The sequence below is a fragment of the Furipterus horrens genome, unplaced genomic scaffold, assembly GCF_987537825.1.
Source record: "Furipterus horrens unplaced genomic scaffold, mFurHor1.1.pri manual_scaffold_5, whole genome shotgun sequence".
Classification (NCBI taxonomy): Eukaryota; Metazoa; Chordata; class Mammalia; order Chiroptera; family Furipteridae; genus Furipterus; species Furipterus horrens.
Window position 1 is genome coordinate 202,194,507 of NW_028327175.1, and position 21,195 is coordinate 202,215,701.

General features: G+C 51.9%; 1 protein-coding gene across 1 annotated transcript in view; it reads right to left on the reverse strand.

Annotated features, from left to right (window-relative positions):
- The window catches only part of TCERG1L (transcription elongation regulator 1 like), an 87,753-nt gene extending 70,498 nt beyond the window's left edge, over positions 1–17,255 (reverse strand). Inside the window, exons 1-3 of the mRNA XM_090278806.1 lie at positions 16,947–17,255; positions 14,800–14,946; positions 13,863–14,043 (exon numbers count right to left, since the gene is read on the reverse strand). Coding sequence (XP_090134932.1) covers positions 13,863–14,043; positions 14,800–14,946; positions 16,947–17,255 — 637 coding nt within the window. The remainder of the gene's footprint in view (positions 1–13,862; positions 14,044–14,799; positions 14,947–16,946) is intronic.
- Between the last annotated feature and the right edge of the window lie 3,940 nt (positions 17,256–21,195).

Genomic DNA, 21,195 nt, shown 5'->3' on the forward strand with positions numbered 1-21,195 from the left:
GTCTCCAGCGGCTGGTGGGGTCTGGCGCGCAGTGGGCAGGGGTCCGACTGCAGAGACTGGCGTCACGCACAGGCCCGTCCTCCCCTCCTGTCCCCTGACGGTGTCATGCCCGGCCTGGCGCACAGCTCCAGGGACAAGGAAAGCAGCGTCGCTGACCCAGTCCTTCCTGGGGACTGGTGATGGGTCTCCACGTCTGAGGGACGACCCAGTGCAGGTCACCACACGCCTGTTTGAACTTTGTTTGACGGGGTGACCTCTTGGTGTCTGCGCGCAGGCTGTTTTCTGGAAGCAGTACTGAGTCCGTGTTCAGTTCATGTCGCGTGAGCTGGACAGCTTCTCTGTTTCAGGGCTGGGCTCTCTCGGACATGACCTGCTCGGGGAGACCCCCTGGGCTGTCTTCTCTGCTGTCGATCACCTGCACGAAACCCATGTGGGCGAGGCGCGGACACCCCTTGCCTGGCCCCACATCCCAGGCCGGTCTGCAAACCCCAGGTCCACTCACAGAGGCAGGCGGCTGCTCAGCCCATCCCCCACCGGCTGTGACACCATCTTAGGCAGGGACAGACCAACCGCTCAGGACAGTGCTCTGTGGGGACGCTCACTGTCAGGGAAGGTGGGCGCTGCCACCTCCGCTGGGCCCCGAGGATCCCCAGGTCACGCGAGGATGAAATGAAAGAGCTCCCCTCAGGGCCCTGCCCCTTGCCCAGATGTGGCCAGTGGTCGGAGGGACGATCAGGCATCACCCATGTGCGGTGTGGCCCTTGCGGAACAGCGGGCCTGACCCCATGACCCCCCCGTCAGCGTCACAGGCGGACGAGGGCCCCGGCAGCAGGTAACACACCTGTTTTCAACGGCATGAGAAAGAGAGAAGTGTTTCCATGGTGTTATGGCTTTTTTCTGACTGTAAAAGCAATACATGCTCATTAAAAATGGAAAATAAAAGCTGTCGCAGAGCTGGAAATAGAAGCATCCCTCTTCCTTCCGTCGTTACCGGGGCACATGCGTGGGTGTGAGGGTGCCCGGTGCTCAGAGAACGTGGCTCATTCGGTTCAGACAGTTGTTCCGCTTTTACAGACGTCCTAAGACAAAATAAGAGCATTTGCTTTCACCTAGATCATCTGCAACGGGTGACTGGATTAGCAGTTAAAGACTATTCGTTTTTAACAGCGGCTCATCACAGTGCACCAACCCACTTACTGGTCGGGGACAGCTGAGATTTGGTTCTCCCCTGGGGATAGATGTTGTCACGTGTGACCAACCATGGACAGAGCATCACGGAGCGGAATTATATGAGCCCTTGAAAGGAGCCGAAGGCCAGGCCGCCCGGCCCACTGTTCCCTGCCTCTAAGAGCCATGGAAGAGCGCACGCCCCTCCCCGCTGCCACCCCTGAGCGGGCCGGGGCCTTGGAAAGCCTGTGCCAACGTAACACGTGAATATTACATGTGCTGGTTAAATGTGCATTTCCGAACTCACTGGTGAGCGAACCACATTTTGCATAATAATCATAATCACAAACAATAATTTATCATTTTCTGTGAGTCATCTGTGTGCATGTGTGTTTTATTATGGTATTGGAATATTGTCTTCCATAACAATTCTTCTAAAAACTTATTGCCTTGAACTACATGTAGGTTAGTACGTCGGTACCACATTTTAGAAACCGATGCAGCTTTAGAATAAGCTAAAGCCCTGCTGTACGTTTCTTGAAGAATATATTCGTTTATCTCAGGGGCATATGTCATGAGCAACACTTCTGATTTTCTTATCAAAAAGGTAACGTAGTGAGCACTGCACCACGTCCCCACATTAATTTGGAAAGAACTGATACCTCTCGGCGTCCCACGTGATTGGCCTGTCCTGGTTTTTTTCTATTTAAAAAAAATAAATTGGGTAACATGGGTAAACAACCTCACCAGGGCTCTCCTTGGAGCTGGGAGACTTAATTGGTGGCGCTGAAGCGGGGTCAGGGTGTGGAGGGGACTCAGGCGGAGGGACAGGGGAGGGCGGGGCCTTGGCCCCCGGGGCCAGGCCGAGGAGGTAGGAGATGGGGGGCATTTACGCAGGCGCCCCGTCTTCATCCAAGCGGAATAGCTCACCCCCTCCCAGAAAACAGCTCATCTAATTTTAATTTAACGGTTTACTAATATCGAGCAGAGATGTCTCCATTTAACGCATTTCTTTTTTCTGGACGTGGGGGAGGAAAGCATTTTTAATCAAGTTAATTTATTTTGGGGTCTAAAACGATAACGGTGCCTTGGTTTGGATCGTGTGCTTCCTGGAGTGCGCCTTGGTTTCCTCTGACTCCCGGACGCCTGGAGGTGACAGCCGGCTGACGCTGCTCCCACGACGTCTCAGTTCGCTCTGAGCTTTAGATTTGCCGCTCAGTGCGACTGTCCACGCTGACGCTGCTCCCTGTGCGGTCCTTCCAGGAAAGGTCTGTTCTGTAACTTCGGTGTGTGCGCCGCTCGTTGGCTTTTGTCTTTAAATGTCAAGGCTGCTGGGCGTGACGTCATGACTCATCCTCACTCTGTGGTGTCACTGCGTCATAGCTGGCAGGTGACAGCCCGGCGTTCACCCTGTGATTCTGCTTTTAAGTATATTTTATTGATTATGCTGTTACAGTAGTCCCACTTTCTTTCCCCTTTGCTCCCCTCTGCCCAGTACCCCCTTCCCTCCAGCAATCCCACCCCCTTAGTTCATGTCCATGGGTCATGAATACAAGTTGTTTGGCTTCACCCTTTCCTATGTTATTCTTAACTTCCCCTGTCTGTTTTGCACCAACCGATTATCCTTCTTAGTCCCTGCACCATTTCCCCATTTCTCCCCTTCACCCTCCCAGCTGGTAACCCTCCAAGTGACCCCCACACCTATGATTCTGTTCCTATTCTGGTTTGCTTAGTTGGGTTTTGTTTTTATTTTTTAGATTCAGTTGTTGATAGGTGTGAGTTTGTTGTCATTTTAATGTTCATAATTTTGACTTTCTTTTTCTTAAGTAAGTCCCTTTGACATTTCATATAATAATGGCTTGGTGATGATGAACTCCTTTAGCTGGGAAGCACTTTATCTGCCCTTCCATTCTAAATGATAGCTTTGCTGGGTAGAGTAGTCTTGGTTGTAGGTTGATTTCATCACATTGAATACTTTTTGCCAGTCCCCTCTTGCCTACAAAGTTTCTTTTGAGAAATCAGCTGAGAGTCTTACAGGCATGCACCCCTTTGTGGGTAAGTCTCTACTTTTCTCTTGCTGTTTTTAAGATTCTCTCTTTGTCTTTAGCCTTTGGCATTTTAATTATGATGTGTCTTGGTGTGTTCCTCTTTGGGTCTAACTTCTTCGAAATTCTCTGTGCTTCCTGGACTTGTATGTCTATTTCCTTCACAAAATTTGGGAAGTTTTCCTTTATTATTTTTTCACATAAGCTTTCAACTTCTTGCTCTTCCTGTTCTCCTTCTGGCACCCCTATGATTCAAATGTGGGTACATTTAGAGTTGTCCCAGAGGTTCCTAAGCCTCTCCTCATTTTTTTCAATTCTTGTTTCTTGATTCTGTACTGGATGACTATTTCTTCCTTATGTTCCAAATCATTGATTTGAACCCTGGTTTCCTTCCCTTCACCATTGGTTTTGTGTGGGTTTTCCTTCATTTCATTTAGCATAGCCTTCACTTCTTCCCTTATGTGTTTCCCATACTCAAGCATATCTGTCAAGCCTGTGAGCATCTTTATCACCAGTGTTTTGAACTCCGCATCTGTTAGGTTGGCTATCTCCTCGTCGCTTAGTTCTCCCACTGGATTCTTGATCCATTCCACCTTTTGGGCCATACTTCTCTGTCTCCTCATCATGACAGGCTTCTGTATTTGTTTGCCTCTGTGTCTTAGGTAGAGCTATTGCACCTGTTATGTTGTGAGAGGTGGAGCCTTAGGGATTCGTCAGTACAGGGCGACCTGTTTTACCACTTTGTAGTACTCTATGTGGGGGAGGGGTCCGAGAGGGAACAATGCTACTTCCTCAGCACTCACCTCTTTTCCAGGCACTTCTCCCACTTCCGTATGGGACTGGTGCCCCTCTAGCTGCTGCCCTGGCTGTCATTCCCAGAGTGGATGGGTCTGTGGATGTTCTAGGACCGTGGGGGCCCTTCAAACAAGCGGACTCTGCTGAGAGACTGGCAGTTTCTTCCTTATGTTCCAAATCATTGATTTGAACCCTGGTTTCCTTCCCTTCCCAACCCCCACTGGTCTGCACAGTCAGAAGCAATAAGGCTTGATTTTTCCTGGTGCTGGGACCATGAGCTGTGTAATCTGGTGCTGAGAATGATCCCCAGGTGTCCCTTCTAACTTTTTTTAATCTGTGACTGTGCTTTCTGCTGACCGCTGCTGCTGCCACCACACCACGTCCTCTCCGCTCCAGCTCTGCCCCTCCTACTTGTCTGGATGAGTGTTTCTCCTTTATATCTTTGTTTGTTGGACTTCCATGTAGCTCAATTTTCTGGGTCTGGTTGTGTCCAGTTTTGAAGTAGTTGTGTTCCTTCTGAGTTGTAGAGGGAGACGCAGCGTGCCTACCTACACCTCCATCTTGGCCAGAAGTCGCTCTGTGATTTCCCGGAGTGCGTTTCATGGAGTTATTTTTCACTCTGTTTTCCTTGCCTGGGCTGAGGCAGCTGTCTCTCGAGAGTGCCAGTGTCCTTGTTAAAAGCATGAGCACAGAGCTCTTGTCACACCTACAAACTGATCACAGTCTCCTGACAGAATTCAATACATAGTCGGTGTCCGAATTTCTCCAGCTACCTTGCAACTTTTTCTTTCAAACCAGAGTCAGAAAAATTCACACCTTTTCCCGGGTGTGTCTCTTAAGTCTCTCTTTTAAAAAAATGAAAGTTGGGTGCATTCACGTAAATTTACATTCAGCAAAATTTACTCTTTTGGAGTGTCCAGTTCTCCGACTTTCAACAAATGCCAAGAGCCGCAAACTGCCCAGCACAATCAGGTAACCGTCTACAACCCCTAAGCCTCCCCCTCCTTCGGCCGCATCAGCACCGTCCCCTGGAAACCGCTGATCTGTTTTTGGTCTCAAGTCATGGGGAGGGCATCCTGTGGACAGGGACGTTCATCCTGGATTGTCTTGCTTCCCGTCATGCTTTCGGGACCCGGTCGCTCGCTGCTTGCACCCCGCGCCTACCCCTTGTTATCACCGTCAGGGCCCACTGTCTGTCTGTGCCCACGTTTGTCAATACACAGCAGGTCCCAGGCATTCAGATGGCCCTGGGATTTGTTGCTTATGAATAAAGCCATTGCGAACGTCTGTGTGCAGGTCTTGGTGTGGCCGCATCTGTGTCTCTTGGGTAAATAATGGGGAATAGGACACGGTGGGCCTGCCTGTGTGAGACTGCCACGCTGACCCCAAAGTGACCGTGACGGGTGGCATTCCCACCAGCAGGTTTGGGGGTGTTGGCTGCTCCCTTCACTGTTGGGGTTACAGCTGCTCTGAGAGGCGTGCGGGGCTCTCCTTGTGGATTCGGCCTGCGTTTTCCTGACGATGGAGAACACTGAGCACATTCTCCTGTGCTCATTGGCCACCCACACATCTTTGTCGGGGATGGTTCTGGTCACATATTTTGCCCATTTTTGTTCGGTTGTTTGTGTTTTTATTTTTGATGTGTGAGAGTCTTTGTATGTCCTGGACATCAATTCTTTATTAAATGTATGTTTTGCAAATGTTTTCTTTTAGTGTTTGGCTTTTCTTTTCATTTAATTAAAAGTGCTTCCCGAGAGCGACAGCATTGAATGTCGATGAAATCTAACTTAGTGACGCATTTTCTTTCCTGGTTCGTGATTTTTGGTGTCAGAGCTAAGAAATCTTTGCCTAATTCAGAATCACAAATTTTTCGTTTATGTTTTCTTTCAGGAGTCCTAGGGTTTTTGATTTTATAACCACATCTATAACCTGTTTGGCATTAACTTTTATATATGATACAAGGTATTCATCAAGATTTGTTTATTTCAAAGACAGGAGCTCAATTGTTTCCAAAACATTTATTTATTGGAAAGCAATCGCCCTTACACCTTTGTCAAAAATCAATTGACCGTGTGTGTGTGTGTGTATATTTCTGGAAGGTCTATTATTATTTCTGTTGATCTTCTCCTATCCTTTTGCCAGCCCCGCAAAGCCTGAGCTCCTGTAGCTTCATCACAAGCAATCAAATCACTTATTTAGGAGTCCTTCACGTGCGGTTTTCTTTCTCAAAACCGGTGGCCACTCTACTTCCTTGGCTTTCCTTAGCAATGATGGGACTCGCTTGTCAGTCCCTATGAAACTGGGTTTTATTTAGGATCACATGGAGTTTGTAGGTCAGTCTTAACATCACTGAGTCTTTCAGATCATTAACACAAATGAGCCCTCTCTTTATTAACGTCTGCTTTCCAGTTTTCTGGGCACATCTCTCGTCAGCTTAATCTGTAAGCATTTTATGTTTCGGGTGCGTTAATGATGCTACCACTTTATTTTAACTTCCAGTTGCTCATCACGGAAAGACAGGAATGCGGTAGAGTTTTCACGTGGCCCTTGGCCCTGCGACCTGGCTAACCTCACCCCTGGTGCCAGCGATGGTCTGTGTGGCCTCCGTTTTGTCTGCTCAGGGGGACGGTTCTATCGCTTCCTTTCCGATCTGTACGCTTTATGTTGTCCTTCCCCCACTGCACTGGCGGTCAGGCCTTCCGGTCCACTGCGCACAGGGGCGTCCGCACCCCGGGGACCGCGGGAGCTCCCTACCCAGTACGGTCTTAGCTGCGGCCCTTTTGTGGGTGTCTGTTGTCCACCTGATGAGGTTCCCTTTCGCTCTGAGTTGAATTAGAGGTTTTTAGGGGAAAAAACTGAGCAGATTTTGAGTTTGAGAAATGTGTTTTCTGCATCTATGAAAACGCTCATGTTCTTTTTCTTCTTTGTCATCTCGATAAAGTAAACAACACGTTCTCTAATGCCAAACGGCGCCACAGCCCTAGGAGAGGCCCCGCCTGGCCGCGACGCGCTCTCAATTCTGCGCATCACCAGCCTTACACTGCGGAGTTTTGCATTCGTGTCTGCGAAGCACGCTGGTCTGCCGTCGCCTGTCTGTAACGCACACCCAGTTTTCGTGTGCGAGGGATGCCGACGTAAACACGTAACTGGGGAACTAGCACCTGGCGAAGTGTCTGCAGGGCGTGCGGGGAGGCCGCGGGGCCTGGCGCGCTCCCGGGGGAAGAGGCGCAGCACGAGCCCCAGGTTTTGCACGGACAGCGCGCCGCGCCGGCGTGTGGTCCCTCGTGAGCGGGCGCAGGCGGCCGGGGGCCGGCAGAGCGTCTGTCTGCGCCTCCCGGGCCGTCAGGTCCGCGGGTCCGACGCCTCTGACGTTCCTGGCGCCCAGCTCCGTCGTGATGCCCTTCTTCTCGTCCTCGACGTCCGTCACCGGCGCTGTCTCCTCCGCAGCCGGGGTTTCCGTTACATTGGTCTTTCTTAGAAAAAAAGAAAAAGAAAAAAAAGCTGTGGTTTCACGATTTTCTTTATATTTTCCTGGTTTTAGGTTCTTTGATTTCTGCTCTTATTGTCACCATGTCCCCCTTCCGCTTCTTACGGGTTCATGAGGTCCCCTTTTCTAGTTTCTCAGAGCGGAAGCTTAGAGCATTGCTTTGAAAACTTTCTTTTTTTGTGAGTATTTTTGGGGTTTGGGGGGGTGGGTTTTTTTTGTAAAATCCTTTGAGACCTGGTTTCTGGGCAGCTCTGGGGTAGACAGGACAGCGCTGCGGACTCTGCTCATGCTCTGTGGTCCGAGCTCCAGGAAGTGTCTGTCCTCTAACTGCACGTCTGCACCTGGGGTCCCCGTCTGCCCGCATCTCCTCTCCCCCAGCGCCTGGCACCCCCTGTCTGCTTTTCTAGGTTCTGCGTATGCGTGAGATGGCACGGGCCCGGTCCTCCTGGGTCTGGTTCCTCTCAGTGCCACGCCCTCAGGGTCCACGCACGTGGCCACCAGGGGTAGGCTTCTTTCTGTCTCATGACTGAATGACACTCAGTTGTGTGACATATACTTTAGCTTCTTCACTCAGTCACAGACAGGCACCAGGGTGGTCTCCCACGTCTCAGCTACTGCGGCTAATGCTGTCGTGACACCTTTTTTATATCCTGTTTTCATTTCCTTTCAACATATGGTATCGCCGAATCCTATGCGAGCTCTGTTTTTAATTTTTCACTGTTTTCCATAACGATCGAACCAACTGACACCCCAGCCACAGTGCGCGGGGGCCCCTTTTCCCCACGTCCTCGCCAGGGGCTTGTTTTCACGCGTCTTTCTGACAATATCCACCCCAACGGGAGGGAAGCGGCGACTCGCTGGGGTTCAGATCCGCATTTCCGTGATGATGAGCGACGCTGAGCATCTTCTCACGTGCCTGTCGGCCGTCGGTGTGTCCTCTTTGGAGAAGTAACTGTTCAGTTTCTCTGCCCAGTTTTTAATCAGATTGTTTGTTTGTTTGGGGGTTTTGTTATTGAGTTGTATGAACTCTTTATATATTTTGGATATTAACCTCTTCTCAGGTATATGATTTACAAATATTTTCTCCTGTTTCATAGGTCACCTCTCACGTTCTAGCTCATTTCCATTCCTGTGCAGAAGCTTTTTAATCAGATGCAATCCCATTTGTTGATCTGTGCCCTGATGTCACTAGAAACGTGTTGCCAAGACCAGTGTCAAGGAGATTGTCCTTCGTGTTTAGTTCTGGCAATTTGATGGTTAAGCCTTTCCTTCCCTCAGAGGTAAGCTGTGTAAGCGGTGAGAGACAGGGGTCTAATTTCATTTTTCACGTGTGGTGATCCAGTTTTCCCAGCGTCATCTATGAAAGGAACCATCCCCCGTGTCAAACGTTAGTTGCCTGCGTGTGCGGTTTGTTTCTGAGCCTCTCCTGCTCCGTGGGTCTGCGTGTCCACGCCGCTGCCTGTGCTGCGCTGCTTTGCTTGCCATGGCTCTGCAGTGCGGCCTGAGTAACAGAGTGTGATGCTCCTGCTTGGCCAGTCCTCAGGATCGCTCTGGCTGGTCAGGGTCGTTTAGGGGTCCGTAAGTATTTTAGGGTTCTTGCTTCTATGTCTGTGAAAAATGCCACTGAAATTCTGGTGGGGGTTGCACTGCATCTATAGATGGCCTGGGTGTATGAGTACTTAAACCGTATTCACTCTCCTGGCCCAGGGACACAGGACGGCTTTCCGTTTGCCTGTGTCTGCTTCCGTTTCTTTTGTGAAAGTCTTGTAGTTTCCAGTGTAAAAATCTTTTCCTTCCTTGCTTCAAGGTGTTTTTAACTATTTCATTGTTTTTGCTGTTACTGGGAACGGGTTTGTTTTCTCTGTTCCTTTCCCAGGTGTTTTGCTGTGACTGTTTAGAAACGCGGCTGGTTTCCGGACGCTGCTGGCGCGTCCTGCGACTTTGCTGAATCTGCTGGTTACGTCCAGCAGCGCGTAGGTGGAGTCTCTAGGATTTCTGATACGTAATATCACATCGTCTGCCAATAAAGGCAACTCTGCTTCTTCCTTCCTGGTGTGATGCCTTTAGTTTTTCCCCTGGTTGCTTTACTGAGGACGTCCGACACTGTGCTGAGTGGGAACGGGGAGATTCTGGTTCCCGAGTGTGAGGTCAGCTGCGGCTTTGTCAGCTGTGTGGCCTCTTTGTCGAGCTGGGTCTGTCTCTTCCCGACCCAATCTGTTGAGGGCTTTTTCTTTTTTTAAATCATGAAAGGCTATTCACCTGAGGGAGGGGCTGCGCCTTGGGGAACTTCGTCCCCCGGGCCCCTGCTCAGGTGCTCTTGGGGGACTGAGAGTCTTTGGCACCCGCGAGGGCACGACGCAGGCCTACAGAGGTCTCCGCCACACTCGGCTCCCCTGGAGACGTGCACACGGAGGCTGGGTGGGAAGTCATGCCCTCAGGGCCAACAAGCCCCCCCCCCCCCGCCGCCCCCCGTTAATGCTGAACAGCTGACGGGGACCCTGTGCTACTTCTCAGTTAATGGTTTTACACGCACAGTCGGAAAGCTGGCTACCAAATTAGAAAAACATATCTAATTGGTCTCTCCAAGCTTCAAAAGGAAGACTTAGATAGATAGTTCAAACTATGATGTCATTAAAAGTCAGCCCAATTCTTCAAGGTGTTCAAAGTGGCCGTCTTCGTTTTCAGAGGGGGTGGTCATTTGGCATTTGACTTGTGAAGGACAGATATAAGTCATAGATGCCTGCAAAACGAAAACTGGATCCAACTGTTCTTTCATAAACTAGCGATTTTTTCTCATGACTAAAAGGTCTGTTTCTGTCTGTCTATGTGTATCTACATATGAATGTTGTAAATGTAAGATAATTCTCAACTTCCAGATGATAGCGTTAAAATTAATGTAAAGACGAGTGCTTATAAGAATTGGGCATTCTAAAATTCTCAAAAACATAGACTCTAACTCAAATGCTTTTCCAGTTCACATGATCTAAGATCAATTCTTATTAATAAAAGCTAGCTTAAACCTGTTGGTTTAAGAACAGATATATCTTTTGAATTATTGATAATAAATATAACGTTTATATTTTGCCCAGGTTTACCAAAAAAGTCCATGTTAATAATTGACTTTGATGGTGACAATGGAACATGTTTCTAGAAGTTATAAACAGTCTCCATAAGTCTGCCAGGCTAAAAAATGCGAGTTGCTTCCTTCTTAGTTTTCATTAGAAATTGAGGTTTTTAATGGTTAAACTCTCAATACCTGGAGGAATAACTTAGCAGTTCCTGGAAGGGCTCCTGGAATACCTCAAAAGTTTTATTTGTACGTTAAATTTCATGGGAATCATTGCAGAATAAGTGATGGAAAAGGTCTGAGGTATCATTTATTGTGTGAGCAAACAGTGGTTGTAAATTAAGTGAATGGTCAGGGGACAGGAAGCCCAAGACAGCCACCTGGCCCTTCCCAGGCCCCCTGGGAGACCCGTTTTCACAGAGCATTTAAGCTGGCCTTGGAGGAAGAGACTCATGAGGTGGCATTGCTGAAAGGAAACATCTTAGCTATTGTCAAGTTTTGATAAAGTCACTTCAAGAAAGAACCAACTAGGTGACCACTTCCATTCACTGTGAGCTCTCAGGAGGCAGGGACCTCGGAGTTCATTGCTACCTGAAGACTGTTCATTGGAAAGGACATCACATAAAAGACACCCTCCAACCTCATTGGGACGGACCTTATCAGGCGCCTAACCGCGAATGGACGTCTGCCCTTGTCCCTGACACGCGCCTCCAGCTGCAACAGACAGCCAAGCCTCCTTGAGAGCGAGAAGCTGCCGGCATCAGAGTCGGAAGCTCCGCCAAGACACCGTCGAGGCCTGTAGACCCGCAGGTTGCTGTTTAACGCAGAACACAGTTGTCTTTACTGTCTGCTGATGCCATTAGTCCTGATAGTAGTTGCCCTGGGTCTGTGGGTTTGCATGTGGTCCGCCTGCTCATGGTTGCCGAAGAGGTGGGAAACAACTCTTAACACTCTCCTGGCACAGAAGGTGCCAAATGCAGAAAACGGGAGACCAAGGGGAAAACCCACACAACGGCTCACAGGACAGGGAAGGTCCAGGGTGCTTTTTTGCGAAGAAACCCTTAGGACCCGATACCTTCCATCCACCTGCCCTTGCCTTTGAGGGGAAAGTCAGCCTCACGTCTCACGGTCACAGCATCGCCCCATCCCCAGGGGCCCTTATCAGGCGCCATTTCTACAAGATGACATCGATGCTGAGACTTTCCAGAAATAAGCCTTCCAAGCCCCGGGAGGCCGCTCGACCCAACCAGAAGGCTGGCCATGGACGCCTCACTCAGACGGATTTATAATCGAAAAAGAGAACTGGGGACAAAAACGGGCTCTCCTGAAAGTGACCGACGGCCCACAGCGATCTGACCAGAACTCCTAACTGGGCCGGTCACCGCGGGTGGCCACGCCCTAGAGCTCCATTTTTTCTTTTTTCCTGACTATATTGGGGTGACATTGGTTAGTAAACCCTACAGGGTTCACATGTACCCCAATGACACACCGTCTGCACACGGCATCCTGAGGTCCCCACCCCAAGTAAAATCTCTCCTACCACCACTCACTCCCCCACCCCCCCACCCCGCCTTGGTGAGAGGTTTAGGCCGGCCCCGCCCACTGTTCCTGTGCCTCTAGGGGAACACACCTCTGAAACGGCAGAATTAATCCCCCTCGGAGGTATTACACCCTTGAGAGAGCCCGTAATCTCATTAACGGCCTGGTTACCTGATCCCCCCTCGCCTTCTCCAGCCTCCTTAGGTTCCCTCCTTCGTTTCAAACGCATAAAAGACACAGCAGAAGCATTATTCTCAGGGGCACTGGAGCTATTGTTCCCGGCAACTGTCATCTGTTTGGCTCAAATAAATTCCCATTAAAATTTCTCTACAGGCTTAGACGTTAGCTGCGCTGACAGCTTCTTCACCTAAATAGGGATTGAGCATGTTCAGAGTACGAGTTTTCTAAGAAGAGGGTTGCGGAGCCCTGGATGCTGCAAAACGTGTATGTGACGGTCAAGACCAGGCTGAGAGGCAAAAAGTTCACTCAGAGAATTTGCTTGAACAGTTTATCTATTTTTAAACTAAATCCCCAATTATTCCGGCAACAGTTACTGCCAATGCGTGAGGACTGCAGAATATTACTCTTACATAGACCAGAAGAGCCATGTAAGTGGCCTGGAATCTGTGTATAATGCGTGCCCCTAATCATCTTTTATCCTCACTACATGAAACAGGAAACACGATCATCTTAGCGTGAAGTGTTTACAACTGCACGGATGCGGAGTGCTCATGCAGATGTTAGTAACTGCGTGATGACAGGGACAGAGGCAGGTTTCAGTCAGGAAGCATTAAGGCCCGTGACCAACACAGGAAGTGGAACTGTTCCTCCTGCCGCATCATCACTACACGAGGCCCACGGCAAAGCAGCGCGGGGAGGGCGCGCAGACAGCGGGGCAGGCAGACCTGGGCCCTCGCCCGCCCTGCACTTACCACCTTCACAGCTGCCTGTCCTTGTCCCTGCATCTCGGAGACGCGGATCGAGACAGGCGTGGCAGGGAGGAAATTACGGGAAGCTAATGTCATTCTGAAGTCGTAAAACATCCCATAATGGAAGGTGTTGTGAGCTAATTCTGGCACAGGCAACATGTGCTTCTATGATAGGATCGTATGTTAAGGTGATGTTAAAAATCAATTTAAAATTTCATATGATGATTTTACTCTCCTGTTACTATATGGGTTTATTACACACTCTTTCATCCAGGGGTTATTTCATGGGAGTTTCTGCCAGAACAAATGTCCTTTCAGGTCACTAGACCCCAAAGATAGAACAAAATCCATCTTCCAAATAGTCTATTTTTATAGGCCATAACCAATACCACCCACAATGTGACGGCAAAATTCACAGAAGTCTCCCATGTCATGCAGACCAGGGAGCTTTGATACGTGCACCTCACCCCACACAAGAAACATTTTTAAATGACTTTTCTGATTATTTAGTGCCCCTATTAAGAGCTACCAGCAGAAGATTCTGTCCAATTCTAAAAATAAAGCACCGAAAATCCAGTTCTGGGCAAATCCCTCAGCCAGCACTTCATCTTAAAACAAATTCCATGCCCCCAAAACACAATGAAGAGGTTACTCAAAATTCAATTTCTTTATCAAAAGGAATCATGCCCATGGAAAGAAACATATTACTGAAGGAATTTTAAAAACTGTTTCATTACAATGACAAATATAGTTTTCATACCTAAAACTAACTTGTGGCTAAAGCAAAATGAAAAAAAAAAAAAGCAGATTTTCACCGACATTTGGGCACCAACCTGGTATAGGCTGCGGGGCTAACACCACGGCGGGAAGTGGCCTGGAGGCAGGAGCCGGCCCGGACAGAGCCAGGGCCACTGGGCTGGCCAGGAAACGAGGCTTTTCATACCCAGGGAACCATCTAGAGTCCTCAGGATACATCCAGGCTGAGTCCAGAGCGAAGGAATTGTTTAAAAAGATCTGTCCGCAAAGAAAGCAAGGATAACATTTCAGACCAGGCACGTGATAAAAGGCTAAAGACCACTGCAAAATATTTATCTTGTCTCCCATTGATCAAACATTGGAGAGTCTGTAAGTGGGGACTCTATAAACACATTGTTCTCCGACCTAAAGATCCACGGGCTCCGATAACAATCACCGTGAGTTAACGTCGTCTGCTCGGACTTCGGCTAAGGACGTGATTAATTCCGCTCAGCGGCCGGTTTACAGAAGAAGGAATCACCACAGCGCGCGCGCTCTGCGGCGCAGACAAGGCGCTATGTTCATTTTCTTTAGTTTCCAATTAAAGCGTAGCCAATAAATTTGAATTCAAGATCCAAAACAAACCATCAGAAAGATGAACAGTTAAAGCAAGAACAGCAAGAGCAGCTCACTTTTAAACTTTACGCTTGAATTATGTAATGCTTCAGGCTACATTTTGATCAATTGTTGCAGATTTAAAAACTAAATATGGTAAAAAGTAGATTCTGATACACAATTGAAAATTTTATGTTGTTCTATGGAATCCAAATCTTTTAAACTAAAACCAAAGGCCCCCCGCTGTCTGCTGGTGCTTCTGAACAGGAAGACCTTATTCTGGAGAGATTTCTCTTTAAACCTAGACGGTCAACACAGTGCCGCTAACAAAGAGAAAACGCACTGTTTTCTGTCGTTACGGAAATCCCCCAACTTCGGAATGGGAGCCCATTTACCCCATGAAACCTCTCGCATTTTTACCTTACAGTTAGGTATCCGTTTGTCTATCCAACTTTTCCCGACAGGAGCTGGGAGAGCAGATGGGCAGACATGTGGGAGCACAGGCACCAGCTCCACCGTGGACGAGGGGGACAGCCGCACGGGTGGGGCGGGGCCACTGAAGAGCCACTGGTACAAGAGGAGAGAGAGGGGTGCTGGTCAGCTCCTGTCCATCAGCTCTACTTTGTACCAAAAGATGCTGGGGGGGGGGGCTGCTTTTTTAACAAAGGGAACTTGAAAATATATGTATTTTATGTATTTTGATTATGAGAAAAATTCCCTTTCCCCAGTCAATAAAAGAAAAAAACACAATTTTTCACAAATTTTAAAAATTTATGTTTTCACATCAGAATCATCACAAAGCGTTGCCCACCCTGTATCCTTCAATATTGAGAAAGAACTTCTAAGCGCAAAGCCATGAGGACGCCATAAGGAGTGGGTCCTGTCCCAGACAAGAGAGGACCCACACGGTGAAAGGCTGGGTGTTCTCTTTCCAGTTCTCAAATTCTCTTCATAAGCAAGCACAGAGCTGTATGTCGTGATAGCTCTTTCAATGTAACATTTTGTATGAATTATACTTATCATTTGAAAGACAAACACAGCATTTTCAAGATAAGACTGGCTAAGGGGTTAAGGCTGAAAGTTGCCCAAGGCTCAGAACATGTGAGGGAGCTCATCGCTCACTGAAGACCCCGGTGCACAGAGTAAAAGAGCGCGTGCGGGAAGGCGCAGACCCTCGGGGACGGTCTCCCTGAGTAAAATAATCGACTCTCCATCAGTCGGGAACTAACAAAACCATTGCTCAGCGGCATGGAAGGCTTCAACGCCTATTTCTTTCAGAATCATAAAGACGATGTTTTATTTTTCCTGTTGCGTGACAATGTTCTTTTGGTTCTAAATGTTGTCGTTTAACAGAAAACATGTAGTACAAACACAGTTAAAAGATGAATAAGGTTTTTAAATGTTTCTCTTCTAAATTTACACAGAAAAAACGCAGCGTTCTGTACAGGGGGGACACTGTGCTTCCTGGGCGCGCGACGCCCCCAGTGGCAGCGCTTTGGTACTGCAGCCCCTTGAAAACACTGAAAAAGCTCCCAACGTTTATTCAATAAAACCCAATATGAACCGCATCGCACTTCAAAACCCGATATCTAGGACTGCATAGGCGACGTGGCGTTAGGGCTAAAGACCAGAGTAGGAGTTTCACATCTTTTAGAAAAGCTCCCAAGATACCGAAATAAAATTAATTAAACGGTGTATTCCAACACACCACTCACTTGGATATGCTAATGACGACTACCCTTGGACTAAAATGCATGTTATTCCCCGATTTACATGCATCTGCATAGTTAGAGAGCAAACAATGGCTCTTGCCAACGCCAGCCTGCCTCGCTCGGCTGCACCAATAATGGAAGGTGCAGTCACTTTTTCTTCGAATTCCAGGTTTCCAACGCCCGGGTATTCCGAAGCGCAGCGTGGCCTGAGCTGGCTAATGGGGGGGCTCCGGCGGACCCAGGCTGAGGCGGCGGGGGGGTGAGTGGTTATCACCAGTAACATTTCTCAGCACTGAAGGCAGGGTTTCCCTGCCGGCTTCCATTGGTTTGAATTCTCTCGAGCCTTGTCCTGAGCCTATTTTCACATGAAAACACAGACACACACCAGATCAGCATCAGAAATAGCTATTGATTCCCAGCTCGCTTTTCAAGTCTGGCGGAGACTGTGAAAGTATTAACTTCTCTGCGATAAGTCGCCACGGTGCGCGGCGGCCGCGCTCGGCTCCGGCGGGGCGACTTCAGCACCGCGCTCTGGACAGCGACCCCGGCCCCCGCGCAAGTCCCGGCCAGGGGGGTCCCCGCTAAGAACTCGGGTGCGGGTCTCTAAAAGGCTTGGCTGAGAGACTGCGAAATGGACTGGAAAAACTGCCCGGAGGCAGAACAGGACGGCGAGGCAGGAACTTTGCTGCCGATGCCTGGCTGCCTTTGCTGCGTCCTGGCGGTTTGGGAGCCAGGACGCCGGGGCGGAGGAGCGGGAGCCCCAGGGCCGGGGCGGCCGGGGCTGGTGAGGGCCGCGCCCAGGGGCAGGGGGACGCGGAGCCCCGGAGCCCGAGGCCGGGGACAGGGACACGTTACCTGCCCGTGGAGCAGGGGGTGGTGCGCGGCGGCAGCGGCGGCGGCGTGGTCTGGCGCAGAGGGCAGTGGCACCAGCGGCAGCAGTGGCTCGCCGGGCGCTTGCCAGCCGGGCGGCCCCGGGAGCAGCGGGGCGGCGGGGGGCTGGGCCATGGCGAGCAGCACAGGCTGGGGCGCGACCCCGGCGCCCAGACGGAGCAGCCCGGCGGAGCCGGGGACCATCCAGACCCAGGGCGGCGGCGGTGGCGGGTCTGCATTCATCGGCCACAGGAGAGGCTGCCGCCGCCGCTGGAGCCCGGCGCTTGCCAGCATCCTGCATCCCCGCGCGGGCGGCGGTGGCGGCGGGGGCGCGGGGGCGGCGGGCGCCGGAGGTGCTGGCCGGCGGCGGCGCGGGCTCCGGAGCGAACTCACTTGGTTCCGAGGCGGCCACTCGCTCCGCCCCTGCCCCGCGCGGGGAGCCCCTCCTCCCGCGCGCCGCCCTCCCCTCCCAGCGCAGACGCTGCGCCGCCGCCCCCGCTGGGCTCGGCCTGCGCGCACCCCGGATCTCAGCCCAGGCTCCGCCCGCCCGCACCGACCCCCCAGCCCCCTGGTTCCCGGCCCCGCCCGCCGGTGAGCACCCTCCCCTGGTCCGCGCGCCCGCGCCTCTGGGCCTCTGGGCAGATGGGTAGGGTGGGGGCGCGGGGGGGGGGGGGGGCTGAGGGCGTGCTTGGCCGGGATCCCGCAGATCGTGCCCCCGGACTCCCGGGCGGCCGCCGGAAGCTCCTGGCCCTCGCGGACGGTGCGCACGGCGCGGGAGGCACACACGGCTGGCCCGGGAGCCGGAATCCACACGCGGCGGCAGGCGGAGGCCCAGGTGGTGGCGCACGAGCCGGCACGTCCTGCCGCCGGGAGGGGCTGGGGGCGCCAGCCCGGACCACACGAGGTCCGAGGTCCGCTCTCTGCCTGGCTTCACTCGGGTCAAGGGCACGGGGCCCCCGAGGGGATGCTGGTTGCAGACCCCGACGCTAGGTGGCACTGATGGCTGCGGGGGACGGGTAGATTTCTCTCCCGGGAAAATCTGCCAAACACTTTACTAAGCCCCCAGAGGGTCCTCTTTCCCCGCGGCCCCTACTCCACGCCCCATGGGCTGGGGTGCGACGCACCAGGCAGGTCGTCTCCGAGCCTTTGCGCAGGACGTCCCAGTTGTCGCGTGGCAGCGCCCTGCGAACTGGTCCTGAGTTCCCACAAGCACAGACCTGTGCTCCCCCTTTCCGCACCGCACACGGCCTCTGCGGGGCACCGCGAGCTGCCTGGGGCCAAGGACCGACCCTGCCTCCGAGGACCCTGGCTCGGCCCGTGGCCTGGCTCCGCGCTGCTCACGAGCAGTGACCGCCAGGCGGCGTGCGTCCCAGCCGCTCCCGCGACCTCCCTCCCGCCACAGACCCGGTCCCCGGGACGCCCAGTCGTCTTCTCCTTGTGGTTCTCTGTCCGCAACAGCAGTGCTGACCTAGCTCAGCCGAGGGCAACTCGTGCCGGGGGGCGGGACGGAGACTTCTCTGTGCGAATCAAGACCTCAGGTCGCTCGGTGAGGAAGCCCGACCAGCCACCTGCAGCGCAAGCCCAGGGGCTTCGTGCTGCTTCGGGCGAAGGTGCTAGTATAAGCTTGTAGGAAAAGCTCTCCCTGACCTGGGCGGGCCAGCGCGCGCCCACCCACGTGCACCCACAGACACACCTGGGGCTCTCCAAGCATGCGCTTGCGTCACCTCTGAGCTGGCCCGCACCATCCTGGCGAGAGAGCGTGCGGCCAGGGTCGTCTCCTCGCCACGGATTAGCTTCGTCTCTCCCGCTCTGGCGTGTCCCGTTCAGAGCTGGGCATATGTTAATCTGCATAGCTGGCAGCTCCATAGTCTTCTCCACGCAAAGCATTTTTTCAATTAGCAAATTTCTCTTTCTTTGATGCAAAAGTTCTGGCAAGATTTTGTTTTTTTCTCACCTAAAATCAGAAAGCTCTGCAGAAATGAAGTCTGTTACTATTCAGCGGAAGCTTTTAATTAATGCGCATATATTTGCATATATTTGTAGGTGCCCACACAGCGATATGTCCCCTCATTGTGATGGTCACAGCCAGACTAAGGTACTGGGGAGGCACCTTCAGGCAGGCAACGCAGGCCCCTTAGAGCACCCTGTTGGGCCCTTCTCTGTCACTTGGAAGCTGGGCCTGGGGACCCATCGTGGCAGAGTCTGGCTTGCACACTGCTCTCTGCACAAACAAAGCGCTCCACCCACTCACGCTGTGCTGCTCCCAGAAACCATCTGTGGGTGCTTCTGCAGGCACTGGGGGGTCTCGCCCCCTTCCCACACAGCGTCGTCTTTAGAGTGGGTCTGCTAAAGTCAGCTCTTATCAACTGGTGATACTTGACCCCGCCCTGGCCTCCCTGCCTCCCGAGGGCAAGACGGCTGGGTAGCCGCCGGACTCTGAACAGAAGCTGGAGGTCACGAGTAACTGTCCACGCAGAGACCTCGGGCAGCCAGGCTCCTCTGCCAGTTCCTGCCGCGCGCTGCGCTGTGCCCACCTAAGCGAGAGCGCTGAGCCCCTCTGCCAAATCCTGCTGTGGGCTACATTCTAGGGACACAGCCAGGAAAGCACAGACAACTTCCCCAAAGGAACTAACCAGTAAGGCATGGCCTTCACCGTTTCCAGCTCTCATTTAAGCCGGAGTCATCTCAGGGCCAACCCCCAACTCAGCCCAGGAACAGCCCTACATCCCCTGGATGGGAGACGCACACCCCAGCTGGGGTTTCAGACTCTGGGAGCAGGAAGCCGTCCTCCCAGAGGACCACACATCAGGTCCCCATCAGGCTCCACCCAGGTAGACCTGCTGCTGGCCGGCAGGTCCGCTGACCCATCAGTGCCCCCAGGGCTCAGACCTGGGCAGGGCACTCGACTGGTGTCCCATGGACTCAGTCTCTTTACCCACCTGTAAAAACCAGTGAGAAATTGTGTATAAAGGCTTTATACACAACAGAGCCTTAAGTTCTCTGACCCGGTAAAAACCACCTCAAATCTGTCCGTATTATTCAGGCAAAACCAGCAGAAATTCCCAGCTAAGGGAAGAAGACGAGCCCCTGAGCAAGGGTAGACCCACACCAGGAGAAAGGTGCAAATGCCCACACATGCCAACGACTTTTACCTTCAGGAAGAATAATGGCGGGTGTTAGGGAGAGATCGACAACATAAGACTTTGTAGCTTGTAGAAGGTTTGGTTTTTGGTTTTGTTTTTAATTATTTTACTCTATTGTTTTAAGCAAAATAGAAGAAGAGAGAGAGAGAGATGAAAATGCTTTTTCCCAGGCCTGCAGAGTTAAAAGTAACCCAGTGGAACGTGAGGAGAGGCTGTGGGGGACCCAGATGTCGCCTCAGCAGCGCTCTGCCCCGCGCGTACGGCCAGAACATCCTTCGAAACAAAAGCTGGCCCCCCTGGGCCCCTCCCTCCAAAAGACGTGCCCGCTGCGGCCCGGGAGCCAGGTGAGAGCCGGGGCCTGTGGGGCAGATGGCACGCTCCGGAGAAGCAGCGTTTGGTGCCCGACTCAGCGGGTAGACGTGGACCCCACAGCTTCTCGGCCTGGGAGGGTGTGGGCAGCCTGTGGGGTGAGCAGAGGAGAGAGGAAGACTTTGGGGCCCCTGGGAAGGATGTCTGGGTCACAGCTGACAACTCCGGTCTGGGGCTCAAGGTCCAGTCATGGGTGAGGACACAGAACTGGAATCCGTGCAAGAACTGAGTGGGGGCAGCTGTCCCCAGTCCCTGAGATCCAGGCGTGGGTGGGCTCGGCCGGCCAGCAGACCAGAAGTGGAGAGGCTATGTGTGGAGTCAGGTGATGGGAGCACAGAAAGGTAAACTGAGGCAGGCAGTGGCCACGACACCACCCTGGATGGACAAGAGTGCGCTGGTCGACAGAGGGCATTGTGATCGCTTTTCTTACCCGTGCGGAGCTGGAGCGCGTCTGGGAGCACAGGGAGGCAAACGCCAGCCGCCCAGGGAGACGAGGGGTCTGCAGCGACGTCCCTTGGCCGTGTTTCTCCCGTGTCCCTTCTCTCTGAGTATAATACGGTAATACACAGTGTAGATTATAACAGATGCTCCTAACACCGCATTTTATAATAAATAGTTTTAATTCAGCCTGTGCTACATGTAACTTTAAATCTTATTTTTCACTCGATATCACAGCAGTAGCGTTTCTCTTCTTTATTAAAGATTCTTCGAGGGCCCCCCCC